This window comes from Saccopteryx bilineata, chromosome 2, assembly GCF_036850765.1.
Source record: "Saccopteryx bilineata isolate mSacBil1 chromosome 2, mSacBil1_pri_phased_curated, whole genome shotgun sequence".
Taxonomy (NCBI): Eukaryota; Metazoa; Chordata; class Mammalia; order Chiroptera; family Emballonuridae; genus Saccopteryx; species Saccopteryx bilineata.
In genome coordinates, this window is record NC_089491.1 from 369099228 (window position 1) to 369119893 (window position 20666).

The 20666-nt window shown below is 42.0% G+C and overlaps 1 protein-coding gene across 10 annotated transcripts in view; it reads right to left on the reverse strand.

Moving 5' to 3' along the window:
- The window catches only part of RFFL (ring finger and FYVE like domain containing E3 ubiquitin protein ligase), a 90629-nt gene that overhangs the window by 58919 nt on the left and 11044 nt on the right, over nt 1-20666 (reverse strand). For 2 of the 10 annotated variants that reach the window (XM_066263343.1, XM_066263342.1), the window contains 3 exons: nt 10716-10842; nt 8748-8943; nt 2666-2809 (listed from right to left, as the gene is read on the reverse strand). The exons of 4 other annotated variants lie outside the window; for them this stretch is intronic. In XM_066263343.1, coding sequence (XP_066119440.1) covers nt 2666-2762 — 97 coding nt within the window. In that variant the 5' untranslated portion in view covers nt 2763-2809; nt 8748-8943; nt 10716-10842. The remainder of the gene's footprint in view (nt 1-2665; nt 2810-8747; nt 8944-10715; nt 10843-20666) is intronic. 4 more of the 10 variants (XM_066263346.1, XM_066263345.1, XM_066263344.1 and 1 more) reach the window with 3 other exon arrangements.

Genomic DNA, 20666 nt, shown 5'->3' on the forward strand with positions numbered 1-20666 from the left:
AGCTAGGTCAGGGACCAGATTCGGATTCAGTCAGGGAACTCAACAGACAAGTGGAAGCGACACACAGTGCTGCGGAAGTCTAAATAAGAAAGAATAACTCTACATGAGAAAGGCAGAAAAAGTGTAACCTATGAACTAAGTCTGTTGGAGTAGATACTTAGCCAGTCAGAGAAGGGGAGGCCACTAGGAAAAGGCACAGAGTCCTAAAAGAACACTGTATAAGCAGGAACTGGAAAACTGAGAAGTTCAATGAGGTTAGAGTTAGAAGAGAAATGGCTGGGAAAGGGAAAAAGAGGTAAGATAGGTAATGTAATATTAACAGGTAGGATAGGGTGAAATTGTGAAGGACTTTACTTATCAAAGCTAAGCAGGAAATAAGGAACCAATGCCACTCTGAAAACCTGAGAATGAAAAGATTAGATTGGGCCTTTAGGAAGATAACTTTGGCAACAACATGAAGATGGCGCAGAGAAAGACCTTTGGAGTGGCAAAAGCCCTGTCAAGGCTTGATAAGGTCGAGGCAAAGTGGGAAAACTCTTTAGTTTGTAAGACCTGGGGAAGTGGTATTATTTATAACCTCAGAACTGTCTCTTCCTTCCTCTCTCTCTAAAATCAATTAAAAAAAAAAAAAACTTAAAAAAAAAAGAGCTCTGGCCGGATGACTCAGTTGGTGAGAGCACTGTCCTGATGCACAGAGGTTGCCCGTCTGATCCCCAGTCAGGGCGCACCCCTCCCTCCCTCCCTCCCTCTCTCTCTAAAATCAATTTTTAAAAACCAAAAGAACTTATAACTTCTGAAAAGCTGAGGTCCTGCCTAAAAGAATACACACACAGAATTTTATGCCATTGGGCTCGTTAAACAAAATGTCCAGTTTTTGAGGCAATACAGTGAGAATGAAGAAACACATTAGAGAGTACTCCAATATATTGAGTAGTAGTAACCAAAAGGGTTTAGTAACCATAGATTTAGCATGTTTAGAGGATGTGAGGCATAAAAAGAGTAAACAGGAAGACTGGTGGATATAATTAACAGAGTTCAAACATACAGCAATATAAGCAGATAACAAATACTGAGTAGAGGAGATAATGAGCTGTTATGCATGTGTTGAATTAAAGATGCCTTTTGAACGTCTTGGTAGGTTTATAGTTAGACAACGTTTGTCAAATTTGTGAAACTGGAAACGGATCTTAAGTTTGAGAGAAACAGCTGGGCTGGTAAGAAATACTGAGTTATAGCTGAATTTATGGGTATATTAGAGATCCTTAGAGGAAGTGTGCGGGGGAAGAATGAAAACATACCCAAGGCAAAGCCGTGAATCATCACAATAATTATAGGATAATCAAAGAGAATGAGCCCTGGCCAGGTATCTCAATTCATTAGAGCATCATGCTAATATGCCAAGGTTGTGGGTTCCACCCCCAGTCAGGACACATGCAAGAATCAACCAACCAATGAATGAATAAATAAGTGGAACAACAAATTGATGTGTCTGTCAGTCTCTTTCTCTCTTTCTCTCTCTCTCTCCTCTCTCTCTCTCTCTTTCTCCCCCTTCCTCTCTCTCTGGGATCAATAAATAATAATAATAATAAATTTAATTTAAAAAGAGAGAATGAGAATAAATAATAGGATGGCCTCAAAGTCAAATGAAGGGGCTTGCTGGGAAAAAAGAACAGTTCAATAGTGCCAAGTGCAAGGCAGAATAAGTCAACTGAAGGTTAAAACCAGGACACTGGGTTTGGTAATTAGGAGTTTACTGGTGATCTTCAGGAAAACATGAGAAGGATGAAAATGGGGGCGGAAGCCAAAGCAAAGGGTTGCTTATCAGAGCTGTGGAAGTAGAATATGGGCTCTTCCTCATCCTATCCTTATTGAGAACCTTCTATGTACCAACCTCCATGGATATAATCCTAACTAAAACCCTGATTCTCAATATACAATATGACTGGAGTAAACAAAGGCTTCTGCTGAGGACCCACCCAGTCCTGGTGAATAAGAAGAGACTTCAGAGAAGAAGTAAATTCTAGACTGAAGCCAAGTCACTAGGGTTAAGTTGGGGCAGCATGTTTCATAGAAGGCTTATTTGTACAAAGACTTTAGGTAAAAGAGAACACGGATATTTGGATTTGTAAAGAACAGAAGCAAACTTTGAAGGGGACAATCACCTAGTGTTGAGGCTAAAGATTAAAAAAGTTGACAGGTGAAGAGGAAGGAGTTAGGGCAGTAGTAGCCTCAACAGAATTAGGCATTAAGAGAGGTTCTTCATAATAGCTCAGAAAGCAATATGAAAACTCACTGGTAGACAGTGAGCGGTCTCTAAAATTTAACATTCGTGATTGCTAGATAGATAAGTAAATACGTTTGTCTTTCTTACTTTAACAATAGTCTAGTTTGACTATACTATTTTTCACAAGACAAAAAACGAGCAAAGATGAGTAAGCTATAAATTGGACTTCTCTATGGTTTATATAATAAATGGCCTAATTAGGTCTAAAACCACACATCCAGATGCCAAATGAAATGAAACCTTCCCCCTTAAGTACCAAAGAATTGAAGGATTAGCTTTAAGATACCCAAAGATAAGGCAGTGACTCACTTCTGAAGACTAAGGATTTTCCCCTGCAGCTCAGTCTAGCTAATGACACTAAGAGAAACAGTCTGAGGTTACCTGATTTTGCCTGTTTCAAAACATTGCCAGGGCAGAAAGCAAGCAGCCTCCAGTTCCTGCCGCTGAGGTCCTTGGAGCCATATTCAGATGAGATCATCTCAGGAACCAACAGCAGTGGCTTTCAGGCAAAGTGAATGGTGCCGCCTGGGGACATATCTTTGGTAAGCAAGATTGCAACAGAGCAGGCAGTTTACCCAGGGCACTGCTGACTCATGCTAGGCAAACTCACATTTCCCAAACAACGCAGCCTGAGCCAACTGTGATCAACTGCAACCTAGAAAAGAAGAGGTGACCACTGATTTTTCTTTAATCGAGTGCTGATTACTGGGGACAGGTAAACCTTAATTATTCCCCCTAATGCTGGTCACTCAGGGGTCTCTGGAGTCTACCCAGAAAGCTCCAGCGGTCAAGTTCTGAAATTTCATCTGGGAACAGCTGGGGCTCAGGACAGCAAGATTACCGAAGATAACAGGTTCACAGCACTAAAGATTTCCCCCCCAGCCCGACCTATGGTGGCGCAGTGGATAAAGTGTCAACCTGGAAACGCTAAGGTTGCCGGTTCAAAACCCTGGGCTTGCCTGGTCAGGGCACATATGGGAGTTAATGCTTTCTGCTCCTCCCCTTCTCTTTCTCTCTCTTTCTCTCTCTCTCTCTCTCTCTCTCCCTCCCTCCCTCCCCCTCTCTATAATGAATAAATAAAATCTTAAAAAAAAAAAAGATTCCCCCCCCCCAGAGGCTGAAAAAGAAATCACTTTGCATTTACAAATTAGAACACCTGGCTCAGAGGACAAGGGGAACTTGCTCAGTCATTGAAGGCTGTTTAAATCACTTGGGTGAATTTTTTTCAGCTCTAACCAGAGTCACTGTTCCTTCTCTAACCTCTCTATCTCCTTAGACAACTCAAGTTCTCTAATTAAGACAGAAATACTAGAGGTTTTTGTTTCATCAGCTGTCTCATTCTCTCTTACTAAAGCTAAATTATCCACTATTATCCCTACTAGATGCTTAAAGAATATACAGTAGGAGTGTGTGAAAACTGCATTAACACTTGCTTTTAAAAAGAAAAATCCCTACATTTCTTTTTTCTTTTGTATTTTTCTGAAGCTGGAAATGGGGAGACAGTCAGACAGACTCCCGCATGCGCCCGACCAGGATCCACCCAGCACGCCCACCAGGGGGCGATGCTCTGCCCCTCCGGGGCGACCAGAGCCACTCTAGCACCTGGGGCAGAGGCCAAGGAGCCATCCCCAGCGCCCGGGCCATCTTTGCTCCAATGGAGCCTCGCTGCGGGCGGGGAAGAGAGAGACAGAGAGGAAGGAGAGGGGGAGGGGTGGATAAGCAGATGGGCGCTTCTCCTGTGTGCCCTGGCCGGGAATCAAACCCGGGACTTCTGCACGCCAGGCCGACGCTCCACCACTGAGCCAACCGGCCAGGGCAAAAATCCCTACATTTCTATCGCTTCTCATTTATTGGCCAGCTTATTAAAAATATCCATTTTAGAATGCCTGGCTCATCAGCAGTAACTAATTATTACTGAATTTGCCCTAACAGACTAGAATTGGCATTGCAGCTATACAAAGAAAATAAAAGATTAAGCCTTTGCTTACTATGTGTTTTCACTTGACAAAAAAAAAAGAAACTAGGCCCTGGCCGGTTGGCTCAGCAGTATAGCATCAGCCCAGCGTGTGGAAGTCACAGGTTTGATTTCCGGCCAGGGCACACAGGAGAAATAACCACCTACTTCTCCATCCTTCCCCCTCTCTTTCCTCTCTGTCTCTCTCCTCCCCTCCCACAGCCAAAGCTCCATTGGAACAAAGTTGGCCCAGGCACTGAGGACTGCTCCATGGCCTCCACCTCAGGCGCTAGAATGGCCCTGGTTGCAATGGAGCAACACCTCAGATGGGCAGAGCATCACCCCCTAGCGGGCTTGCCAAGTGGATCCAAGTCGGGCGCATGAGGGAGTCTGTCTCTCTGCCTCTCCACTTCTCACTTCAGAAAAATTAAAAAAAAAAAAAAAAGAAAGAAAAGAAACTAAAGTTCACATCAGATCCTACTGTTCCCTGCTCAAAATTTCCCATGGCCATTAGTTAAATCTCAGCCTAGTCATTTGAGGCCACTACACCTAGACTCATTCATCCTTCAACATAGGTCTCATATGGTACAAACTGGATGTAACTACTAACCTGATGGGCACTTAATGTTATTAGGTCAATTAAAAGATATAGACCATCATTAATTTGGGTTTAAAAAACTATGCTGCTTAATTCTATTCCTTTTCAAAGGGCTAGTTTAAAAAAAAAGTTACTTATTCAACTCAATTCCCCTTAATTATATTATTCCAATAGGATAGCCACACTGAGCTTGTATAAGGTTTTATGTTCCCTGTTTTATTTCCTCCCTCTTCAAAATTTTCCTTTCCAGAAAATGGCTGTTTAAAGTTTTCCTACAGTGTAGGTTGGGTTAGTCTTTTTCAAATGATAAAAGCACAGCAGTTAACAACCATTATCTCATGGACCACACTTTAAAAAATATTGCTGTAATGGCTGATAAGTCATAAACACTCTAACATGGAGCAACTCTCAAGGCACATACAGTACAGACAAATATGGAACCTCTAAAAGGATAAAGCTGTCCTGGCCTGTTGGCTCAGTGGTAGAGCGTCGGCCTGGCGTGCAAGGGGTCCCGGGTTCGATTCCCGGCCAGGGCACACAGGAGAAGCGCCCATCTGCTTCTCCACCCCTCCCCCTCTCCTTCCTCTCTGTCTCTCTCTTCCCCTCCCGCAGCAAGGCTCCATTGGAGCAAAGATGGCCTGGGCGCTGGGGATGGCTCCTTGGCCTCTGCCCCAGGCACTAGAGTGGCTCTGGTCACGACAGAGCGACGCCCCAGAGGGGCAGAGCATCACCCCCTGGTGGGCAGAGTGTCGCCCCCTGGTGGGCGTGCCGGGTGGATCCCGGTCGGGTGCATGCGGGAGTCTGTCTGGCTGTCTCTCCCCGTTTCAAGCTTCGGAAAAATACAAAAATAAATAAATAAATAAATAAAAGGATAAAGCTCAGTATTGCTAGAAGCTTCTGACTCATTCTGTATTAGTAAATACGGAAAAAAACATCTGGAAGGTCCTGTGCTCAGGAAATAAATGTAAATTATATGAACAGCAACAGGAGGATCAGAAATGTAAGAACCTCCTAATTCTAAGATAAATACCATGTAGTAGGTGAGGTGAGCTAATGCAAATTATCATTTCTTTGCTTGAGATTCTAAGCAATTCCAATCAGTTTCCCCAAAATATAACCATAATCCACCCTAGTTTCTTCTTTTAAACTGGAAAGGCTGAGGATTACACATTTAGCGCGTTAAAAAGATACTAGGCCCTCGCCAGTTGGCTCAGTGGTAGAGCGTCAGCCTGGCATGTGGAAGTCCCGGGTTCGATTCCTGGCCAGGGTACACAGGAGAAGTGGCCATCTGCTTCTCCACCCCTCCCCCTCTCCTTCCTCTCTGTCTCTCTCTTCCCCTCCTGCAGCCAAGGCTCCATTGGAACAAAGTTGGCCCGGGCGCTGAGGATGGCTCTGTGGCCTCTGCCTCAGGGGCTAGAATGGCTCTGGTTGCAACAGAGAGACACCCCAGATGGGCAGAGCATCGTCCCCTGGTGGGCATGCCGGGTGAATCCCGGTCAGGCACATGCGGGAGTCTGTCTGCTTCCCCGTTTCCAATTTCAGAAAAATACAAAAAATAATAATAATAAATTTTAAAAAAAGATACTAAATATGAATTAATAATTTCAGGCCTGACCTGTGGTGGCGCAATGGATAAAGGTTCAAATTTTTTTTTTTTTTTTTTTTTAAAGAAATGACTATCTTTTTTTTTTTTTTTTTAATTTTATTTATTCATTTTAGAGAGGAGAGAGAGAGAGGGAAACAGAGAGAGAGAGAGAAGAGAGAGACGGGGGAGGAGCAGGAAGCATCAACTCCCATATGTGCCTTGACCAGGCAAGCCCAGGGTTTTGAACCGGCGACCTGAGCATTTCCAGGTCGACGCTTTATCCACTGCGCCACCACAGGTCAGGCAAGGTTCAAATTTGAAAGCTGAGGTCGCCAGTTCAAAACCCTGGGCTTGCCAGGTCAATGAACATGTGGGAGTTGATGCTTCCTGATCCTCCCCCCCTTCTCTATCTCTCTTTCTCCTCTCTAAAATGAATAAATAGAAGTTTTTTAAAAAATATCAGCCATTGAGGTTTTATGAGGTTACATGAAAACTATGAGAATAAAAACCTGTATGAGAAATTTTAAAACTAATTGTGGCTTTGCTTAAGTTCTTTCAATGTATTGTCTTAAAACTCAGACAAGTAATTCACCACCCAAAGCTATATATATAGGTCTACTTTTTATGGGTGGTCACAACAGATATGTTAGAGGTCTGTTTGTGTATATAGGTATATATATATACCTATATGCACACATCTATATATCCATTGATTTTCTTGAACAGGGATATATATTATATGTAATGCTACAACTCACGTTTATTTTTTTTTCTGCAATATATATCAACATTATAAATAGTAAGCAGGTGTCAAAATAAAAATAAAAACATTCATTTCTCAGGATTCTGTAGTCTTCCAAATTCACAGAAAATTACCAAATACATACATCCAAAAAAAATGGAAGGATACACATCAGAGAGGGAACTGCAATGCGAGCAGACAAAAGAAGTATTTTTAGCCTTATCAGTATTCAAATTTTTTTTTTTTTTTTTAGTGTGAGAGACAGGAAGAGAGATGAGAAGCATTAACATATAGTTGCAGTACTTTAGTTGTTCATTGATTGCTTCTCATATGTGCCTTGACTGGAGGGGGGGGGGGCTCTAGCTGAGCCAGTGATTCCTCGCTCAAGCCGCAACCTTGGGCTTCAAGCCAGCAACCACGGGGTCATGTCTATGATCCCACTCTCAAGCTGGCGATCCTGCGCTCAAGTTGGTGAGCCCGCACTCAAGCCGGCAACCTTGGGGTTTCAAACCTGGGTCCTCAGCGTCCCAAGCTGACACTCTATCCATTGTGCCATTGCCTCGTCAGGCACATTTCTTCTTTTTAATAAAATTAATCTTAACTACGTTCACATACTTTTTCTTATTCACATATGGCGAATTGATAAACCCAAAAAACCAAAGGCTGTCTCACCATGTTGAGAATTAGGGACATTGCTGAATTCTAATCTTTGATGTTCTGGGATCTTATAAACTTTTTATTTTTATTTTATTTTTTATTAAGTGAGAGGTGGGGAGGCAGACAGACTCCCCACATACACCCCAACCAAGATCCACTTGGCAAGCCCCTATGGGGCAATGCTCTGCCCATCTGGGGCTGTTGGTCCATTGCTCAGCAACCAAGATATTTTAATGCCTGAGGCAAGGCCATGGTGCCATCCTCAGTGCCCGGGGCCAACTTACTTAAATGAGCCACGGTTGTGAGAGAGGTTGGGAAGGAAGGGGTAAAGAAGCAGATGGTCACTTCTTACAGGAATCAAACCCGGGACTTGCACATGTTGAGCCAACACTCTACTGCTGAGCCACCTGGCCAGGGCCCATTATAAACTTTTTTAAAATTTTTATTTATTGATTTTAAAGAACAAGGAAGGGAGAGCAAAACATCAATTTGTTCCATTTATTTATGCATTCACTGACTGATCGATCCTTGTATGTGCCCTGACTAGGGATTAAACCCACAACCTCGGCATATCGGGACAACACTCTAACCAACTGAGCAACCCAGCAAGGGCCCTATAACCTTTAAAAAAAAAAAAATGTACCTCCTCTTCAAAAAGGACAATAATATATATGTCAACCAAACATTTATCATCTAATAAATCACGAAAATTAAATATGAAAAATGAAGTACATTTTAGGATACTTGAGAATCAACTCTAAAGATACTTAAAAATCAACAGGGGTGCCTGACTAGGCAGTGGCGCAGTGGATAGAGTGTCGGACTGGGATGCGGAAGGACCCAGGTTCGAGACCCCGAGGTCACCAGCTTGAGCGCGGGCTCATCTGGCTTGAGGAAAAAAAACAAACAGAAAAAAAAAAAACTCACCAGCTTGGACCCAGGGTCGCTGGCTCGAGCAAGGGGTTACTCGGTCTGCTGAAGGCCCGCAGTCAAGGCACATATGAGAAAGCAATCAATGAACAACTAAGGTCTCGCAACGAAAAACTGATGATTGATGCTTATCATCTCTCTCTATTCCTGTCTGTCTGTCCCTATCTATCCCTCTCTTTGACTCTCTCTGTCCCTGTAAAAAAAAAAAAAAGAAAAATCAACAGGAGTGCTTATTGAAAATGATCATTGCTCATCCCACTCCCAGACACTGAATTCACAGGAGTGGAAGGAGGCCCCAGAGTCAGAATTTTTAATGCGTCTTCCTCTCCCAAGTGATTCTGATGCAGGCAGGCCTTGGATCACGTTTTGAGAGAGGTCACTGCTATGTCCTGTTAGCACTGTTCCAAGTAAAAGGAAGATTTTTTTGTTCAAACACCACCATACTGAACAGTAACAAGTCTTAGACATCAGTCCCCTCACCTACAAGAGCCGACAAGAACATAACAACTAAACTGAATTTATTTTGCCCATCAGACCATTATTTTCTTCAAGCCTCCAGAGACAATTATCCTAACTACTTTTAAGGATTTTAGCTGTCATCCAGTCATGTTATACTGAGACATTTTCACACCTGGGATGCTGTACATGGGCTTAATGGAATTTTTATGACTTTGAGAGTTCAAGTTCACTTGACTCAATAAAATAGTCAAATAAAACAAAGGAGAAACCTCCCCCAAAGACAGGGGTCGAAAGCAGGGGCTTTGCCTTCCTGATGAGGCAGTTTTGTCCAGAAATTCAAACCATGGGATGCTATATAGATCATATATCTGGAGACTACCCAAATGCCAACTTATCACCACGGCATCAGCCAACGCAGGGTTACTGTAACATTTGGAAGCACAAACCTGCTGTATAAAATGGCCTCTCCTGGGACACAAAGACTGTTGCCACAGCAGGAATCATTCCATCTTGGGGCCAGAAGGACCAGGCCGTCCCTTTAATCTTTAACAAGCCACTTTTATGTTTAGATGTGGGAACCGGCACTGTGTGAGGCACAACCTGCTTCCCAGCACTTTCCTGCAAAACAACCCTGAGCTGCAGGAGGGCATGCAACCCGAGTCTGTACCCGCTGGTGCAGTTTCCAGAATCTGTTCTGCAATGTAACTGTGGGCACTGTATTATCCACGCTGGTATAATACTTCAGAATTCAGAAAGATATCCAATATCAAGGGTATAGCAACTGTCTACCTCAGGAGCAATGAAATACTAGGCTTCTAAATGTCAGGAACTGAAAATATAGCAAGCCTGCAGGAAAAGGAAAAGTCCAGAGCTGTCAGGACACAGCCTGAGGACCTGATGACAAGATTGGACAGCTCCGTTTAGACACATGGCAACAGAAATCTTGGAACCATTTGATGGGTATAATTTTCTATACAGAGATATTCATTCTTTTTCCTGAGTTGCTAATATAGAAAAAGCGTGGGGAAAAGGCCCTTGTCATCAAACTCCATCACCTAAACAACCCCAACAGCTTCATAAGGAAGGGACTCATAAGCTCCTCCTGTTCTATTCCCCAGTAACCACGCTCTCAGAACAAAGACTCAGTAATCCCACCTAGATTTCCTGAATTCATACTTCTTCCTTACTGGATACTTCTGGATTCCTCTCCTCTCCCCCAAACACACACACACACACACACACACACACACACACACACTGGGCTAACCAGCCAGGGCCTATTACACACACACACACACACACACACACACACACACACTGGGCTAACCAGCCAGGGCCTATTACACACACACACACACACACACACACATGAACACACACACAGTCTACTCCTTCGCTCCTTCCCCTCCCATCCCTCAACCCCATACACATGTTTTGCCTCCAATAAGTCAAACTTCCTAAATTTTCACCCTGGTTTCCATTAAAAATGCCACAAGATTAAGTTACCTTCTTTCAGGTCCTCAAGTCTAGGAGGCCTTTGTTGACATGTGTTTCATCTTGACGGGTGATGCCTCGCCAAGTAGATAAGATTACATGTTCACCTACAGTTAATCTTCAAACTGGCTTCTGCAGGCTAAGGAAATAAAAGGATAAAACTGCACAGCTTGAATGTCCCATCAAGGTAATCAAAGTAATGGAAGAGGGAGAGAAGACAGAGAGATTTCAAAATACAGACTGAACTGTGTATTACAGCAGCACTTAAGAAAACACTCTATCTGACTAAGGAGCTGATGAGGAGACAAATACCCAAAGGGCTCTACATTCTCTAAAGATTATTGTTCTCACAGCTCTTGCTTCCCTCAGGTTCTGCAAGAGATCATATCATAAAATCAGACACATTATTTATTTTTAAAATGAATAAATATATACTAATATCCAGAATTCTGATTTAGTTGCAAATAAAGCTACAATCTTATTTCAATACAAACCCTATAACAGGAATAAAATATATTTTGTTTAGGTCTTTCAAAGGTAACTCCCTCATCTCTTTTATAAGAAAAGAAAACAAAACAAAAAACTTTAGAAAAAAGAAATCTAAAGCCCTGCCCCAGACATTAAGTGCTTAAAAAAAGAAAATCACAGAGGCCTGACCAGGCAGGGGCGCAGTGGATAGAGTATCGGTCTAGAATGCAGAGGACCCAGGTTTGAAATCCCGCGGTCACCAGCTTGAGCACAGGCTCACTAGATTGAGTGAAGGGTCACTGGCTTGAGCGTGGGATCAAGACATGACCCCATGGTCGCTGGCTTGAAGCCCAAGGTCGCTGGCAAGGGGTCACTGACTCAGCTGGAGCCCTCGCCCCATGTCAAGGCACAATGAGAAAGCAGTCAACAGCTTCTCATCTCTCTCCCTTCCTGTCTGTCCTTGTCTGTCTGTCTGTGTCTGTCTCACAAAAAATAAGTAAATAAAATCACAGAGAATAATGCCTATAATACATTATCAATTGGGGAAAAAAAGCACTACAGAACAGCATGTAGGGAATACACATACACAAATATATACACAGAATATATATATAAACATACATTGGGGCTGGGCAAAAGAAGGTTTACAGTTGTGACTGAATGAAAGTTTATTCTTATATTATTATTTATTAATTATTGTATTATTCTCCATACAAGTAACTGCCCACCCCATATATACATAGAAAAGAAGATGTAAGACACCTATAGTTAAAATGTCTAAAACTATTGCCCTGGCCGGTTGGCTCAGCGGTAGAGCGTTGGCCTGGCGTGCGGGGGATCTGGGTTCGATTCCCGGCCAGGGCACATAGGAGAGGCGCCCATTTGCTTCCCCACCCCCACCCCCTCCTTCCTGTCTTTCTCTTCCCCTCCCGCAGCCAAGGCTCCATTGGAGCAAAGATGGCCCGGGCGCTGGGGATGGCTCCTTGGCCTCTGCCCCAGGCGCTAGAGTGGCTCTGGTCGCTGCAGAGCGACGCCCCGGAGGGGCAGAGCATCGCCCCCTGGTGGGCAGAGCGTTGCCCCTGGTGGGTATGCCAGGTGGATCCCGGTCGGGCGCATGCGGGAGTCTGTCTGACTGTCTCTCCCCGTTTCCAGCTTCAGAAAAATACAAAAAAAAAAAAAACTGTCTAAAACTATTTAAGAGTACTTACTTCTGGTAGGCATGGGGGTTTACCTTCTGCTCTCTATATATATACGTTTGTGCTATTTTAGTATTTCAAAATGAGTAATGTAAGCTAATTAGTATTACCAGAAAGAAAGTACCTAAGATCACTTCACAAATAAAATGAAACAGAACAATTAAACAGATTGTGAAGGCTACTCTGAACCAAAGTTGCAGTACATTTTAGGCTATATTCATTGAGGCACATTTATAAAGAACTGACCAAAAGTTCAGTTTGGCAATAGCACTATTTGTTCATTTACCATGGCTGGCAGTACTGTGCTGAAGCAGGGCTGTGCTAGCTACTGCCAGATAAAGGGCGAGTCTCACACTCACAGTTCTTGCTTTCTTCTAAATCTAATCTAGTCTTGCTTAGTCTTCCTTCCCTCGAGGAAACCAGAGCACGGAAATGAAAACGCAAGTCATTAGACCACTAACACTACTGTATGGAGGTAGAGCCAGACGGAGGGCAACAACATAAAACTAAAATATCTTTGCTCTGACCGGCCTGTGGTGGTGCAGTGGATAAAGTGTGGACCTGGAACGCTGATGTCACCCGTTCAAAACCCTGGGCTTGACCCTGGTCAAGGCACATATGGGAGTTGATGCTTCCTGCTCCTCCCCCCTTCTCTTCCTGTTTCTCTCAAACAAAATAAAAATAAATAAATAAAATTAAAAATATATATACTTTAATCTTTGCTCTTTGTCAGTCGTATCAGTTTTATGAGGTAACCTGATGAACTTAAAAACCAGATATGCTACCTGTTAAAAAAGCTAAAATCAAAGATGGTGACAATATAGCCTGACCTGTAGTGGCAAAGTGGATGGAGCATCCACCTGGAACACTGAGATCTTCGGTTCTAAACCCCAGGCTTGCCTGGTCAAGGCACAAAGGAGAAGCAGCTACTACAAGGTGATGCTTCCCACTCTAGCCCCCGCCTTTCTCTCACTAGAATAAAAAAAAAAAATCTTAAAAAAAAAAATGGTGAGCCTGACCAGGCGGTGGTGCAGTGGATAGAGCGTTGGACTGGGATGCAGAGAACCCAGGTTCAAAACCCTGATGTCACCAGCTTGAGCACAGGCTCACCAGCTTGAGCACAGGGTCGCTGGCTTCAGCAAGGGGTCACTCACTCTGCTATAGCCCCCCACCCTGGTCAAGGCACATATGAGAAAGCAATCACTAAACAACTAAGGTGTCACAATGAAGAATTAAAGATTCTCATCTCTCTCCTTTCCTGTTTGTCTGTCCCTATCTGTCCCTGTCTGTCATAAAAAATAAAAATAAAAATAAAAAAAAAAAGGAGACACTATCAAATGCTGACAAGGATACAGAGAAACTGGATCTCATACATTGCTGGTAGGACTATAAAATGGTACAGCCACTCTAGAAAATACTTTGCTAGTTTCTTTGTTTTCTTTTTAACTTTTGTTTATTGATTAGAGAGAAAGAGGATGGGAGAGAGAGAGAGAGACATCAATTTGTTGTTCTACTTTTTTAATGCAATTTTTAGTTGATTACTTTATGTGCTCTGACCAGGGAACTGAACCCAAAACCTTGGTGTATGGGGATGATGCTCTAACCAACTGAGTGACCCAGCCAGGACAGTTTGGCAGTTTCTTTAAAAAAACTAAAACTAAATAAAGTGTGACCTGTGGTGGCGCAGTGGATTAAAACATTGACCTGGAACACTGAGACTGCTGGTTCAAAACCCAGGGCTTGCCTGGTCAAGGCACATGGCGAGAAGCAACTACAGTATAAGTTGATGCTTCCTGCACCCTCCTTCCTTTCTTCCTTCTTTCCTTTCTTCTTCCCTCCCTCCCTCCTTCCTTCCTCTCGTTAAAAATCAGTAAAATCTTTAAAAACAAACATGCAAAAAAAACCTAAACACACCTACCATAAGATGCAGAAATTGCATTCCTCAACATTTAACCTAGAGATTTAAACTTGTATCTACACAAGTGTTCATAACAGCTTTATCTATAATAGCCAAAAACTGGAAACAAGCAGAATGCCCTTCAGTAGGTGAATGATTAAATAGTACATCCATACCATGGAATACTACTTACCAAATAAAGAGGACTGGATTATTGCTACACTCAACTACTTGGGTGGAGGCACCATGCTAACTGAAAAAAAATGCCCAAAGGTCACACATACTGTTATGGGTCCATTTCGATTAACATTTCAGGAATAACAAAATTATAGAGATATGGGAACAGATTAGTGGTTGCCAAGGATTAGAGATGATGGAGGAAAGAGAATGTATGTGACTATAAAAATGCAATTATTCATCCAACTGTCTAACCACTATGGAGAACTAAGGAAGGTGAAAATTGTATAAAGCAAAGCACATTTCAAATTATTTTTGTAGTCCCTATGGGAAAAAAAAAGACTTTTTTTTTTTAAGCAAGAGAGACAGAAAGACAGGAAGGGAAAGAGATGAGAAGCAGCAACTCGTAGTTGCCTCAATTTAGTTGTTAATTGATTGCTTCTCATATGTGCCTTGATCAGGGGGCTCAGGCTGAGCCAGTGACTCCTTGCTCAAGCTAGCGACCTTGGGCTCAAGCCAACGACCCCACAGTCAAGCTAGCAAGTCTGCACTTAAGCCAGATGAGACTGCACACAAGCCGGCAACCTCAGGGCTTTCGAACCTGAGACCTCAGTTTCCTAGGTCTATGCTCTATCCACTGCACCACCACTGGTAAGGCAAAAAAAAAAAAAAATCTTTAAGCAAGGATCAGTTGCTGGCCCAACCACATGAAATCATTTCAGGCATTACCTGCGCCCTATCCCTCCGGGTATTTTTACCAATAGCTATGAACAATGAGCCAGGAGGCAGCATAAGTGACTCTCACTGCAATTTCAGCTCAGCATTCAGCCAAAAGTGTCCGTTGATATTAAAACATCTAAAAATGGCACTAATTAGATAAATAAATTGTGAAAGACAGGGTTACCAGGTAGGGCACCTCACATGTGACAGGCTTAACTGCAAAAAGTTTTTCTTACAAAAGCCTCAGTAGCTGTCTTCAGATGTGAAGGAGAAGTTAGTGGAAAATATTTAAATGATACTTCCTAAGTGAGTCTACCACCCAGACCTCACAGGGCCTCACACACACTGAAAGCAGGACATGTGTCTCAAGCCCAGATAACAAAGTTTTACTTTCTATACTTAGTGATCAGGGCTTTTTACTAAAAGCAGTCTATCACTATTTATTTCACTACTACTTAAACATGAGGCCTCATGGGGCACCAACATCTGTATATCTTCTGTAAAAGTCAATCTATTGAAAAATTCTATTGACAAACAGCAAGAAACTAAAAAAAAAAAACAACCCACCAATAAGCTCTCCTCTAACGCAGTGCTTTAGCTGTTTAGCCAAATGTGCTTTTAAGGGTGACTACCTTACGTAACAAATACAATGATAATTTTAGAATTAGGCATAAACTATAAAACAATCCTTCAGTTCTAAAAGAACTAAAACTAGTAAAACAAGTAATAAGTATTACTAATATCATTTTTAAATCACATTCCACACAAGAAGGGCCATGTATAAAAGGATAATTTTAAGTCCACTTTATTTAAAATGGAACTTATTTCTAAAGACCTACCCTGAAAAGTAATTATAACAGATGAGCTGATGGAATGTGAAGCAGGTGTAGCCTGGTGGCTAAGAGCTTGGCCTTTATAGCCAGTCAACTCGGGTTCAAGCACAGTGTGGCCTTGGGCCCACTGTTTGGCTTCTCTGTGCAGCATTTCCCATCTGCAGGACAGAGACCATGGTACCTATACCTCACTGGAGTTGGTTGGATGAAATGAGTTCACATAGTCCCTGGCACATGGTAAGCACACATTAACTGCTGGTAATTTTTGCACAGGTAAAGCACAAAGACAAGTATCACATAGCAAAATAAATGTCAGTCTTTTGATCAGTCTTATACAAAATTCTCTCATACATTTTTTCTTTTAGAGAGAGAGGAAGGGAAAAAAAAACAAGAGAAACATTGATGTATTTATGCATTCACTGGTTGGTTCTTATATGTGCCCTGACTGGGGATCAAACCCACAACTCTGGTGTATCCAGAAGACCCTCTAACCAACAGAGCCACCTAGCCAGGGCCCTCTCATACTTTCAGACACAAATAAGCCTTCCCCTACCTCGCATCAAAAAATGCATACAATTTCATTCAGGAAAAAACCTGTCATTTTACACAACACAATGAGCAAAATCAATCCTGCTGAGCACACTTAACGAGTCCCAAGCTCTGCTGGCAATATATGATTTCAATAGGAAAGGGGACTGTTTTGTAAAGACGGTTTTATAACATCTTTCATCAAATGTAATGTTCAAAATGAAAATTCAAGACTTCACCTGGCAGGCATGGAGATTTTAGAAACACCTGTGCCCTCACTCATGTTTGCCACCCTTCTTTCCTAATCACGGTTATAAAAACCAAAGTCCTCTGTAGGCTGGCGCACAGCTTGACAACACGCTATCCACCTGGTCACTATCTAGGGAAGAAAGGCTCTGCAGTCAACAGTTCCCTAACAGTCCCCACCTCAACCCTGCCCCAGTTAGAAAGATAGCATTTGTTCCAGAGGTGTTTAAAGAAAAAAAAAACTGACTTGAATAACCTAGACACATATAATACCTTTCTCCCTTTCTATATTTCTCAACTATTCAGAAAACAACCATAGACATTTTTTTAGTATTTTTAACATTTCCACTGAGGGTGGGGGAGAGAAGCATCAACTTGTTCCACTTAGTTGTCCTATTTGGTTGTGCACTCACTGGTTGCTTCTCGTATGTGTCCTGGCTGGGGATAGAACCTGCAACCTCTGCTCACCAAGACAACATTCCATCTGCTGAACCACCCCCACCAGGCCAACCACAGACATTTTGGAATCAGAAACATAAATTGTTTCCAAAAGTGTTAAACAATGCTTGTCTAAAGACCCCAATATAGCTACTAATTTAGACAGCTGTGCTAGGAGCCACAGAGCTGCACTTTCTAACTATTACTGCTTCTGAACAATCAAAACTTTCTCCAGTGCAAAGTCCAGACACAGGGAGCAGTGTTCCTTGCAAACATCCAAACAGTTTCATTATTGTTTAACAACCAAAATAATAGCTCCAAAAATCTATCAAGTTTGACATTTCATCCAACTAAGCAATTAAACCAGGACACAAAGCATGCATGAAGAGATATTTTTTTTTAATTTATTTATTTATTCATTTTAGAGAGGAGAGAGGAGGGAGAGAGAGAAAGAAAGAGAGAGAAGGGGGAGGAGCAGGAAGCATCAACTCCCATATGTGCCTTGACCAGGCAAGCCAGGGTTTTGAACCGGCGACCTCAGCATTTCCAGGTCGATGCTTTATCCACTGCGCCACCACAGGTCAGGCCATGAAGAGATTTTATCCCTGCTCCAAATTAACACTCATTTGACATCATAGCCACACAATAAATGCTTCTTCCTATACTACTTATAAAAGGATTCTAAAAAGCACATACGTACTGAAGTGCCTCAAAGAAACCGAGTATCCCTATATTTTATTTTACTTTTTTACTGATTTGGAGGGAGGGAGGAAAGAGAATGAGAAGCATCAACTCACTGTTGCTTCATTTAGTTGTTCACTGATTGCTTCTCACACATGCCCTGAGAGGGGTGGAGGGTGCTCAAGCCAAGCCAGCAACCTTGGTCTCAAACCAGCAACTTCACACTCAAGCTGGTGAGCCCCGACTCAAGGGGAGCCCATGCTCAAGCTGGCAACCTCAAGGATTCGAACATGGGCCCTCAGCGTTTCATGTCAATGCTCTATCCACTGCACCACACCAGTCAGGGCCCATCTTTTACTTTCTGTTTCCCACCTTTAAGTATCTTTATGAACTATAAGTCCAATTACAGGACAAGTTCAGTTAAAGAGGTAAATACCTCTTCTGACTCAGGCATCAAATACAAGTTCTATCAATTAATTCTTAAGTATATTAAAGGTAAGTGTCCTGCACCTAATCCTCAAATATTAAAATTGTGGTTCTGACCTAGCAAATCATCAAGTGATGGTACTTCTCTACCCAAAGAGTGGGAATCCTTAGTTGGCTGCTTTAGTTGCATGTAGCACAAGGAAGAAAATAATCAAAGACTTCTGATATCAAGCTCCTAAGATATTCTCAGAACCACACAGAACAATGCTATTCAAAATGTGCAGTCACAGACCCGTCAGGGAGGTCCATGGCAAGATACACACACACACAAAACAGTAAGGATGTAGGAACTTTTACAGCATTTTGATATTGATTGTAAGCTCCAAGAGCATGATTTTTCTGGGAATTTATTTTTCTTATACAATATTAGTTGGCAACAAATTGGAAAAAAACTTTACAAAGCTGATCTCTCCCTGGAGAGTTTGAGAAGCACTATTAAGTGCCAATTCGGTCACTTATTGCACTGAGGTTATCAAAGCACCCTAACCCTTACTATTCTATAGCTCCTAATTTAAAGGTCATTACAGAAGCCAATATGGAGATACCATGGCATAATAGAAAGAGTACTAAAGTAGGAGCCAGAAGACCTCACTGGAGACCCTGGGTGAATCTGAGACCCTGCTTTTCTCTGTAAAATAAAGGCAGCCCACTAACATCCATGTTTCTCAACCTTATTACATTTTTTTTAAATGTGTGGTTCCTTCTTACAGTATTACTTTCTCCAAGTATGGTCCGAATCCCAGCTTCATTCCCAAACACTGATTCTATAGGTCTGGGCAAGGAACCAGGAATCTGTCTTTTTTATAAGCACCCAGAAGATTCCTACACATAATAAAATTTGACATCTATGACAGTATTATGTAACCTTACTATGCCTTTAAGAATAAAGAAAAGGTCATGGTTTGTATGTAATTCCTGATTAAAGAAATTATTTTAGGTAAAAATTATTTTAAAATAAGTGTATTAAAACAGAACATGTATTTTCATATGCTTACATAATATTTGTACTACATAAGAACAAATTTCAACTTTTCACCATTTAAAAAATAGTTTGGTTGGGAAGATCAAATGTATATAAAATACACATAAACATTTCACTATATGCTATGACATCAAAAACTGCTTCCCTGACATAATATTCAGAATTCTTAAATTTTGTACCAATCCGTCCTAAACAAAACTCATGGCTTATTTTTAGGTTTGTTGTTTCTAAAAAGATGAGATAAAGACACAAGGCTGCCATGTGCAAGTGTTTCCTCAAATAACAGTGCAGGTGTGGCTCGCCTGTATTTCAAATAAAACCAACTTAGATATAACTGTCAATGTATTTTCATTTTTAATATTAGTTCTGGCTGTACACGAGACATGTTGATGTGCTGTTTAAAATGTTTTTAAATAAATGGAATTTAGGAATCTAATTAAGATCATCTAGAGGTGAAGCTGCAGGACTATGGTCTTAGTGTCCCTCCGTTAATCAGCTGACTCACTGTTACTCCTCAGGTGGCTGGTCTACAACCGTGTCAACAGTCAAAGTTGGGAAACACAGAGCTAGAGCAATGGGCGTTGGTGTGATGACTCAGCCACCTGGAGTGCTGGATCAAACCATGGAGTGAGGGTAGTAGGGAGAAGGTGGAGCCTGTTTGACAACTTAGTTCTCCTGGAATATTCTGGCATGCCCCCCACACACACACACACACGTGCTCTGTAGCAAACACTGGCTCAGGTAAACTTCAGCTCTGACACAGAAAGATTTATGCAAACTCTTCCAGCAGTCTATGGTAAAATGACCACGAATGGTACCTGAATCTAATCATGCCCAAAAGGTAGAAAATGGAGGCAAACAAATGTGAGAGAACCTGAAGGACTAAGAATTTCCACTGTGGACTAAACAAGTCCTAGTCCCAGCGTCTGGTTATTCCTTCCACCCTGAGCCCCTTGACAAAATCCTAGCCCGTTTCTCTTCATCTCCTTTATAAAATTCAAATTGCCCAATGATTGCTAATCTGCAAAAAATTCTCAAACAATTCCTTCCTCTTCCAGAACCATCCTTAACTAAGGATTCCTCAAACTAGCTGAACTTCAGATGACCCAGTCCTGCTAAAGCTCAACATTCTGCCCTCTTTCCCCAAATTCCAATGCTCCTTTTGTCCAGCATTTTCAAATAAAGGCATGTGTTCTTGTGAATCTTCTTTGCACCATGTAAAATAATAATTTGGCCTGGTCACAAAGGGTATAATTAATTGGCTATAGGCCTACTCATTCCAGATCTAGGAAAGGGTTGGGAGTCGATAGA